At 38.2% G+C, this 10,783-nt stretch overlaps 1 protein-coding gene and 1 pseudogene across 1 annotated transcript; both read right to left on the bottom strand.

Moving 5' to 3' along the window:
- Positions 1-1,993: 1,993 nt before the first annotated feature.
- On the bottom strand, positions 1,994-5,045 carry LOC134666780 (solute carrier family 22 member 1-like). Its single transcript, XM_063524066.1, has 3 exons — positions 4,577-5,045; positions 3,139-3,546; positions 1,994-2,678 (listed from the first exon to the last, which is right to left on the bottom strand). The coding sequence occupies exons 1-3, from the start codon at positions 4,957-4,959 to the stop codon at positions 2,018-2,020; spliced, it is 1,452 nt and encodes a 483-aa protein (XP_063380136.1). The 5' UTR covers positions 4,960-5,045; the 3' UTR covers positions 1,994-2,017.
- A 623-nt stretch (positions 5,046-5,668) lies between these two features.
- On the bottom strand, positions 5,669-10,548 carry LOC134666937 (organic cation transporter protein-like; annotated as a pseudogene).
- Positions 10,549-10,783: the final 235 nt, after the last annotated feature.

Here is a 10,783-nt window from a genome sequence, read left to right as displayed (position 1 = left end):
CTTGGTGATGTCTAAAAGATATCTAATAGATGTCTATTTCAAAATCCGGATCGGGCCCCTAATCACCTCCATAAATGCCAAAAAAAAATGTCGCAATACAGGAAATAAAATGCGTTTGTAACTTTGTACGGGACAGTCCGTGGAATGCTCCTAATGCTGAATTCACTTCAGTCTTTGGTATTACCTCTTTAAAAGGATTCTACCAAAATATATTTTTGATAAAGCGCAATTATTTGCAGATTTTACTTAATACCCTCACCGTCCAGTGCCGTCCAGTGCACTTTCCGGTATCCGGCCGGATACCGGATAGTAACATTGCTTGATTTCGGAGTAAACAAATTGGATTTAAGAAACAGACACGGTCATAATCGTACTTGTTTATTATTTTAAAATAATTTAATCATTCCACTGACTTGCACGCACACTCATTTCGAACCTAGAAATGAGTCCGCGCGAACGTTTGCTAGGAAACAGGACATAGAATACTCACCTGAAAAACCGAAATGTAGGTACAGTTCCGCCAGCCGAATATTCGGCGGCCAGATACCGGATATTCGGCCGATGGTCAAACCGAATATCCGGTATCCGGCCATTTGGATTTTGTGTTGTATTTAATATATTTGCTAACATATAGCTGATATGATGATAAGGAATTCTTCGATGGAAAAACATAAACACATTGAGTTCAAGCTCATTAGAAAAATCTCAAAAGTACTGGACAGCCATGCAAAGGAGAGAAAGTGTGTACTTATCAAAAAAAAAATTCACCACACCAGCTCGGAAAGGCTTACTTTGCACTTCAAGAAGTGATATCAAAGTTGCATTTTATTCACATGTGAGGCAAAGTAATCAAATGCAAATTTTGAGTTTTTTCTTATGTTGGCTAGTAGAATTGACGTTTAAATGATGATTATGGATGATAAATATTTAATAACATTCATTTGGATTTGATTTGGTTTGATTTTGTATGATATTTTACATTTAATATTTGCCTCGGGTTGGTGTGGTGAAAAATTTTGTGTTTCACTCGGGGGCAAATTTTGTTTAACCCTCGTGCTTTGAAACCCTCGCAACGCTCAAGATTCCATTTTTCGAACCACTCGCTACGCTCGTGGTTCAATTTTGGAATCTTTCGCTTGCTCGGGTATCAATATTAGCACGAGCGGTTAAACAACAACTTTGCCCCCTTGTAAAACAAATAACTATTGAAGGTCACTTGACTTTATTTTACGGACAGTGAATATTGTAATGAACAATTGCAAGAAATATCAATAATAACAATTGGTCCAATAATAACAATTTTGAAGCCAAACAGCCACCATTTTATTGGTTGTAATAATACACACATAGATATTTTCCCCTTTTTTACCCTTTGGGTACGGAACCCTAAAAAATATGATAAATGAAAACAGAAAATTAAATTCAGTGAGTTTTTAACAATAAATCGTTTTATTTTTAACAATTCAGTAAGTAGGTACTTAATTTTAATACATTTCGTCTTGACATATATACTTTTACTAGCGACCCGTCCCGGCTTCGCATGGGTTACACAAAACCTTAACAAATTATATACATAAACATTCCTCAAGAATAAAAGATCACTTTATTATTGAGCATATTTACACACAAACAGACAGACGTGGCGCGGGACTTTGTTTTATTATATGTAGTGATTAACAAGTTCTTTATGGACATGACATGATTGCCTTCCATATCGACCACCGAGACTGGGAGAGGCTCGCAGAGCAGCGGGCGGAATAGCACAAACGTTTTGTGATGAGACCTGGTTCGCCGCACTCGCTGACAAGAGGCAAAGACGACGACAAGGTGTCTCAGTACCGGTTTCCGCAAACTTCTCTTGTCAAACCTGTGGTAGACCATGTCGGTCTCGCATTGGTCTATTCAGCCACCAAAAACGGTGTTTCTCCGGTGTTACACCATAAATCGTCTGCTATAGACGAAAAGGCCTATGTTGTATAGTAATCAAGTAGCCATTTCTCCTCTCGATTCAGCTTCCTTATTGCAAAGTGGACGGCAGCTCCCGGTTCTTAGTCTCAGGTAAACAAATAGTTAAGACACCGCCTATTAGAGCCAGTGCCGCGAACACATACCCCGCTACAGTCGGATTCAGGTTATTGATCTGCGGAGCAATCATCATACCGGCCCTGGACAATAGTGACAAAACACCAAGCGCCGAATTTCGTATCTGAGTCGGGAATAGTTCCACCCCATAAAGAAAAACCACAATAAAGGCCATGAAAAAGAAACAATTTGAAATGCATGCAAAAATCACTTTTAGCCACGCCGGCTCAAAGTTACTAGGCACTAATACAGTAACTAACATAAATACGCCAGCCAATAAAATAGTAGACATAAGAAAAGGTTTCCTACCAATTTTGTTGAGCAGGAATACACTAACAAAAGTACCCGGCATCACTAGAAGAGCAGAAATTGCTATGTTCAAATGGATTTTACCGCTCATCTTGGATATATACTGTGAAACGCCGTAGTATCCCATGCCACAAACGAGGTACATATAAGCCATACATAATAGGTTGATGGTAGGTCTTCTATATTTGAATATGTGGTAGAGTTGAATTTTCTCGTGCCGAGTGCCTCGGGTACTGTAGTAGTATGCATCGATATCTGCGCTGATACTACTGTCTGGCTTCTTATTGCTGAAGAAAGAAATGGATAAACAGTTTAAAATATCAAAAAATATGTCTAAATAGCCAGTGAATGTTAAATGGAAAATTGTTATATAGAACCTATGTGCGTTATACTACCTTAACATAAGGTTAAAATAAATTATATCAAATGCCTGTTACTGATGCATGATTGTTGGGGATTGTTAATTCGGATTTTATCTCAGAATATGTCATTAAATAATATGACGTATTAATTATATGCCTTGATCGCTATATAGAACAATATTATATGTATGTATGTACATTGTTATTTAATAGAATTTGAATTATGTTGTAGTTGTAACTGAGTTGTTTTAATCGTCACATATTGTGAGACATCATCTCTAGTGGATGAAACCATTAGTTGTTTTGTTGATTTTGTCAGTAGTATCAATTTAGCTGGTGTGGTTGATAATGATAATAATTAAATATCATGGAAATGAATACTCACAACTTCGCTATTGACTGCATCGCCTTCACAGTTCTTTCTTTATAATTTCTAGTTAGCAGCCACAACGGTGATTCGTTTAAAAAGAAAACAGCAAATCCAAACAAGAACATGGGAATAGAAATGGCTAGTTGAAATTGAAAAGCGTTTCTCAGTCCATACGAAACTCCGGCCATTAATAGATGACCTAAATTAATAGGTACATGATACAACGCTGTGAGAGTTTCTCGATATTTCGATCCAGCGTATTCTATTAAGAGTACAAAGCTGGTGACGATGTTGCCACCGGCACCGACGCCTTCGAAGAATCTGAAGATAAAGAACGCTATCATGCTTGGTGACTGGCTGACAGCAACTCCAGCCAGTCCGGTGAGAATGAAGCTTACGCTGAACGTCATAAGACGACCAAATCTGAAAAGAATGTACCGGGTAAGACAAGGGACTTATGCCATACCAGGCGTGGCCACGATTTCGTCGCTTTGCTACAGGTAGCTACAAAGTACAAGTACATCCGTTCCACTCCAATTTTGGTGGCTAGCCCTAAGCCGCGCGTGGCGCTGTCGCCACCTAGCGGTCATACCTGTCCTAATCGTAATGTGCATACCTCGCAATCGAGTTAGCAAAACCGTAGCAGTTGCACATTAAGGTTGACGCATATATACGTATTTACTAAGTCAAATACAAAAACTATGTTTGAATTAATTATTTAAGATCTGTTTGCGTGTGATTACGTTAAATAAGGTATTTACATCCTTGTGCTATACACACATCATTACGTTATAAGTAGGTAGAATTTATTTTGTATTTCAAATTAAGAGTAAACAAATTGAGATCAAATAAACAAAAATTTAAAGAAGTAATTTAATAATTTACTTCCCTGAAACACAAATTCAACTTTAAAATTTAAAAAATATTGACCATGTTATCATGATGATGATTCATGACATATGAACGCTAACCTTTACATTCAACTGTCATTTGCTACGGTTTTGCTAGCTCGATTGCGAGGTATGGTAATGTGTTTTGTTAGAGAGTGAATCTTCTGTACCTAGTACTATTATTTATTCTGCGGCCATACAAACTGTTTTCATTTTTAATTTGCTGGAATATTTGACTTCAGAGATTAGTAAACGACCGCTCTCCCATACAACCGCAGTCCCCTTTTTCCTCTCTAAATATGTATACATTTCCGTCGAATGGCGATGCTTAAGGTGGAGTAGGCTCAGAGAACGGAGTTTTTGAAAAGTCGTAGCGCTTTTTTTTTTAATACGGTTGCAAAAATTACTTTCTTACTATTAAATCACGCAAAACATAAAAATTCAAAAACAATATCCTATGTACCGAGCACACACATCCGTCTCGATCAAGCTTACGCTCAGTGCGAGTGAGAGAAGAACACGATCATATCGAGAATAACATTTAATTTAATTGATTCAGTTACCTGTCAGATAATAGTCCGAACAAGAAAGCTCCGATCAACATTCCACCATATGCACATGTCTCCGATAGGCTGATTTCTTTTTTCCTCTCACAAATCAACCCAAATCTAGTCTGTACGGTCTCCGTGAACACGCTTTTGTCCCATGTAGGGTTGCTGCATGGACACACATCCGCGTCCACAAGCCGTACTCTTGCTGTGTCTCCACCACATGTGTACGTCATAGCAGGATTTAAAATCATCAGGTTGAGTATGTGCCATATTGCTGGAATTTTGCTTATAAATACTACAAAGTAAATCACTAATTGGTATTTCGTGATAACATTAAATCGTGCCTCGATCGGATTCGAAGCTGCGGTTCTGAAAATATAACTGAAGATCGACATCACTGCTAGTCAAATGAATGCTGACGTTCTAAACAATATAAATATTAAACAATTTTTTAACAAATTGAAACTAAAATGTTCCGCCAATAAAGCGATACAGCGATGTAAACAAAAAATATCATTCCAGTAATTGTCAATGTCTTGTTATTTTATGTGATGTCAATTTAGTACAAACTTACACATTTCAAAAAAGTTTGTACCAGAAAAATCCCGAGTAACATTTATAAGTAAGATTAATAAAGATGTGAGTGGGACTAGGACCCGGAATCTGGATATGTGGGAAATCTCCATACTGGGACTCAATGTGCGGATTAAATTACCTCTGTAAGCGAGACAAAACAAACCTACATTTTAAGTTTGCGTTAATGTCAAAAATCAAACAGTGCTCGATAAAAAAGCGCCGCGCTTAAAAACCACCTTCGTGTGAATAGGTACATGGTTATCCATTCGTGCGGTTTGTGCCACTGAACGCGCGTTGAAAAAGCTCTCGTGTGAATGGGGCCTTACAGGATTGAGATAACGTCACAACATTTCATAAATTCTATTTCATAGACAATCATAGGACAGACTGATGAGTTCATAAATGTTTTTGTACTTGAACTATTTTACGAACTTAGATTTCGTATCTTAACGGCTACATAAAAATACAAAGTTATAAAATAATATTTATTGTAAGATCAGCTTGAATACTGCTAAAAGTGTTCTCTTAAATACTTAGGTACATGGAAATATTTTTTTAATACATGAGTAATTTACATAGTTTTGATATATTACTCGCATTATTAAGTACATTTACTGCATTAATTTCGAGAGTTGCTAGGTATCGACTGTGATGACACAGGTGGTTGCTTGTCGTCAGCTGCCGAAATGGTGCTAACTCGATTTAGAAATCTAACATGAGTACCATCTTCTAAGGTAGAAGGTAGTGCCTTTCCTTTTGTCTCGGGTAAAAAAAAAGTTACAAGAGCTCCGATAAGAGCCGAAATCCCAAATGTACAAGCCGCTGCTGTATTTGATAAAGCATTTATTTGAGGACCTATAACCTGCCCAAGTCTGGACACAAACGATAAAACACCTAACGTAGAACTACGTATATTTGTAGGAAATAATTCAACACCGTAAAGAAATATAACAATAAAAGACATATAATAACAAGCACTAGATAAACCGGCAAACATTGTTCTTACCCAGGAAGGATTGAAAGTCACCGGGACACAAATTACGATTAACATGAATACGCCAGATAGAAACATAGTTGTTCTAAGGAATGGTCTTCTCCCGAACCTATTTACTACAAGCATGCCAATAATGGTCCCTATCGTTAATAAGGTCCCATTAATCACTGTGTTTAGATGAACTGTTGGGCTCATTTTTCCTATGAACTGTGAAACTCCGTAGTAACACATGCCACAAACGAAATATAGATACGCCATAACAAGAAGATTCTTAGTGTGGTTTCTATATTTAAAGATGTGGTAAAATTTAATGTCCTCTGATTTATTATCACTTTGCGATGAAAGGTATGTTTCAATCTCAGCTCTGACCGTGTCGTGGGGTATTTTATTGCTGAAACAAGGACTTAATTTAATCACAAGTAAGTAAAAACCTTAGAGTTAGATCAAAGTAAGTTTCATGCCAAGTACTACGTCAAAAATAGCTTATGGGTATAGATATATGCGTATTATTCATTCTTAATGCATTTTGTGAAAAAATAGTGTAAGTATTCAGAGTCTTGTTCGAATTATGACGCAAAGATTTTTAACAATATTAAAAGACTAAAAATATTTAAATAAACTGAATAGAAATTGTAGATGGCGCTTTAAATAGACTAAGATTTATTTATACACGAGAAGTTTTTTGGAAAAAACTCATAGCTGGCTCAACCGATCATGTCCAAATTCGTGAACACTAAGTATAATCATAACTTAAGTTAATAAGCTTTATTTTCTTGATTTTTACGTCCGGTTCAAAAGTAAAGTGGCTGTGACATACGGGCAGATAGGCAGACGGACGGACGGACAGACGGACATAACGAAACTATAAGGGTTCCGTTTTTGCCATTTTCGCTACGGAACCCCAATAAAACTCATTTACATTAACATTGACAAACTATTCATGTTAAACCATTACTAAAAATAAATGATGATGTACAGGATTTATCAAACTAAACTAGCAACGTTAATAATGAGTCGAAAACTACAAACTTCAAACATAAGACGTCTATCCGAACACTGGGCCTTTTACATACAATAGGGGCTTCAACTAAGTTATATCTACATCAACCTTTAAGCTTTAGTCGAATTTCAATAAAATTTAAAAAAAAACAGACAGTGCGATAGGCGCTTGAAACTTAAGCGAAAATTAACCCCTAGGGTAGGTGTACCAATGAATGAACAAAACGCAACACTTTTCGTAAAATGAGAATTCTGTGTATTGAAGATCTGGAGACCTGGTTTTCTTTTTCCATTGAATAACTTTAATATTTAGTGTGGTAGCATTTGATTCAACTCCAGTTTTCACATTTCACCAGAAAGCTTGAGCTGTCAATCATTTGTATGGGCCCATAAATAAGAAGATGTGCTATTATAATGTATTCGAGCATACCTTTATAAAATAAGGTGTGTTATAAAATATTACATTATCTACTCACAAACGACAAACTTTCTCCATGACTTTAATCGCCTCCTCCTTCTTGTTTTTGTCCATTAGCCATTTCGGTGACTCCAAAAGTAAGAATTTTATGATGGCACAGAATATGACAGGCACAGAGATGGCCAGTTGAAATTGATCGCAATCCCTTAGTGTAAGATATGCCAGCCAGACAGATGAGTCCCAAGTTGGAGGCCATGTGAATGAATGTAGATACAGATGGCCGGTAGTCAGTTCCACAGAACTCCACACACAGTACGTAGCCGGCAACGATTGCGCCGCCAGTGCCGGCGCCTTCGAAGAATCTCGTTATGCAGAAGAACCAAAATGTGTGAGTGACGGTCACTAAACAACCGGACAAGCTCATGATTATCTGGCATATGGCATATATCAGTAGGCGCCCAAATCTAAAAAAAAAACATTTCCAATTTTTACTAGATGGATGGTTTTAATCCTTCCACCTCATTATACGTAGTCCTTCACAACGATTTCGATGGCGGCGACCTCAGCAATCAAGAGTTTTTCCTCTTATGAGCTCTTATGTGGCTGGCAGGCCAAACTTATTCTTAAAAACTCTTAAAACATCCTACCTATCATACTGTAAATTCTATTTACCTGTCGGACAAGACTCCAAAAACTAATGCTCCTACTAGCAAGCCGAAGAAAGAAATGCTTTCACTCATACTAATGAGCCACGCTTTGTCGCATATAATCCCAAATTTCGTCTGCACTGTTTTCGTGAACATACTATAATCCCAGACAGGATCATCACAGGGACACGCGTTTTTTTTCGCTTCTTCACCGCTACCACAAGTATACTGCATCGGCGGCGACAGAAAAATTATGTTAAGGGTATGCCAGACAGACATAAACTTGGTAGCAAAAAACACGCCTATAAAGTAAATGTGGTAACGTGTAAGTTTCTTAAAATATACCTCTGCTGGATTTAACACTACCATTATACAATGAATTCAAAAAATGTTTTGTTTTGATGTCAAATGAAATTTTGGCACGATTTTGGCAGCATTTGTGACAGACGTTCAAAGACTTTTTGTTTGACATGATTTTTTTTAATTAGTTTTTGAAAGATTTTTGTCTATAGGGAATATTAGGCAAAGCTCTGCGTAGGTGGCGCTAGTTGTACACATACAGTAAACAAACATCAATGACACATGGCCTACCGTGAAACACGACAACGGAGGGTTCGATTTCCGCCTCTCTATCACTCTCGCATATTCGAGCGATAAAGAGGCGGATAACTAAATTTCGATTTACGCGTTTACTGGTAGGCACTTGTTAACAAACCGCCTTGATGCATTAATGTCATATTTTATTGTCTGTAAAAACTTGTCAAAAAACAGTGTAGTGTATACTGTGTTATGTATAAGTTAGTCTATGAATTTACTGAGTCGGTAGTGCTGCACTCTGGCGGCAGAACATTGCAGTAATATCCCCTATTATAATTATAGTCTGGCAACTCTGGCAAACCAATTTAATTAGTAGAAAGAGGCGGCTTTGAAAAATGTATGTCGTGTATGGTCGATTGCAATACTCAGTGTTGATGATGGTGAATGACGTATAAATAACACTTGCACTGCGTATGCTATCAAAATCGATTCAGACTTGTCTTGGTCTGACTCTATACAAAATTGAATTAGATAATGTATAATAGAGTCCGTCTAAGCGTGGGTAGTCTGACAAGAAAAGTGTGTTCTGAAAGAGAAGAGTCGTGAAATGTATTGGGCCCTATACATTCCACGACTCTTCTCTTTCCGAACAGACTAACAAAAGGTAAACCCATTTCGGAGGCCAATAATAAATGTCACATTTCAATCGCACGAAGCCGCCAGACCGTGAAATTCATTACATTGCAGCCGATCACAGTTTTAAAATTTTCACGTAATAATTTACAATGGCACTGAGGGCAATTCGAACTTACATTTTGACGTCAAAATGGTCTGATTACATTATCATTCGCCTGTGCGTCTCGTTTGCGCAAATACCTACATGTTGTTGTTGTACGTACAAGTACGCGAATGATAGCAAAATGACATCATTTTGATATTGCAGTAACGTAACGTTGAGTTGGCGTCACTGGCAATGCGCGCAATGGGGGCGAATATGCCGAGAGGCGTAAATGGATTCGGTTGCATTCTGAGGTCGCAGATCTGTTGATGATGGAAGCGTCGGTTATAATCATCACACGAGCACCGAGCAGGCACGCTTGACGTACAAAACATATCATCATCATCATCATCATTCTAGCCTTCAGTCGCCCACTGCTGAGCATAGGCCTCTCTTCGTGTACGCCACTTATCCCGGTCCTGGGCTAGTTTCATCCAAAAGTGCCCCGCAATTTTCCGAATGTCATCCACCCAACGAGCCAACGGACGCCAGGCGCTTCTTTCATCCGAAAGTGGCCACCAATCCGTCAACCTTTTGGTCCACCTGCCATAACTCTGCCTAGCAACATGTCCCGCCCAACTCCATTTAAGCTTGGAGATGACGTCACCCACGTCTCGCACCTTGGTGCGGCGTCGGATTTCCAACATTCCTCACTCGGTCTTGCAGTTTAATGCCGAGCATGGAGCGCTCCATGGCTCTTTGTGCTACTCGTATTTTATGCACAGCCCCCCTAGTGAGCGTCCATGTCTCGGCACCGTATGTCATGGTGGGCAGGACACATTGATTAAAGAGGCGAGTTTTCAGGCATTGTGGAAAGTTTTCAGATTTGAGGATGTCCGCAAGTTTGTTGAATGCCGCCCAACCCAACTGGATTCTTCTGGAGATCTCCTTTTCCTGATGTTTTTTGTCGAAAGATAGAATATGTCCAAGATACACGTATTGCTCGACCACCTCCAGCTCTTCGTCTCCCACCGTTACGGTGAGATTCGAATTGCCAGTGATGTTCGTCATAACTTTGGTCTTGGACATATTCATCTTAAGACCTACCTTTATAGAAGCATGGTATAGTCCTTGAATCATGCTTTGAAGATCAGACAAAACATATACAAATACATATATACCATTATACCACGTTAATACACTCTTTTCCATGAACATTATTTGAAACACTATAAGCCATAAGGTGACACATTAATAAGTTTAAACTGTTCTGGTACAAGCTTTCTTTCCCCAAAAGTGTGATATTTTATATTTCAGACAAGTTCGTTAA

Source organism: Cydia fagiglandana, chromosome 8 (assembly GCF_963556715.1).
Source record: "Cydia fagiglandana chromosome 8, ilCydFagi1.1, whole genome shotgun sequence".
In the NCBI taxonomy this organism is placed as follows: Eukaryota; Metazoa; Arthropoda; class Insecta; order Lepidoptera; family Tortricidae; genus Cydia; species Cydia fagiglandana.
The sequence above is the reverse complement of the archived record's forward strand: the minus strand, read 5'-3'. Positions and strand labels throughout refer to the sequence as shown.

What these genes read in the sequence shown, in the direction of transcription:
- LOC134666780 (XM_063524066.1), bottom strand. Translation starts at nt 4,959, where the DNA reads ATGTCGATCTTCAGTTATATTTTCAGAACCGCAGCTTCGAATCCGATC. An exon ending in TTCGGACTATTATCTGACAG is followed by an intron (nt 3,547 to 4,576) that starts GTAACTGAATCA and finishes CATTCTTTTCAG; the next exon opens with ATTTGGTCGTCTTATGACGT. An exon ending in ATGCAGTCAATAGCGAAGTT is followed by an intron (nt 2,679 to 3,138) that starts GTGAGTATTCAT and finishes TTCTTTCTTCAG; the next exon opens with CAATAAGAAGCCAGACAGTA.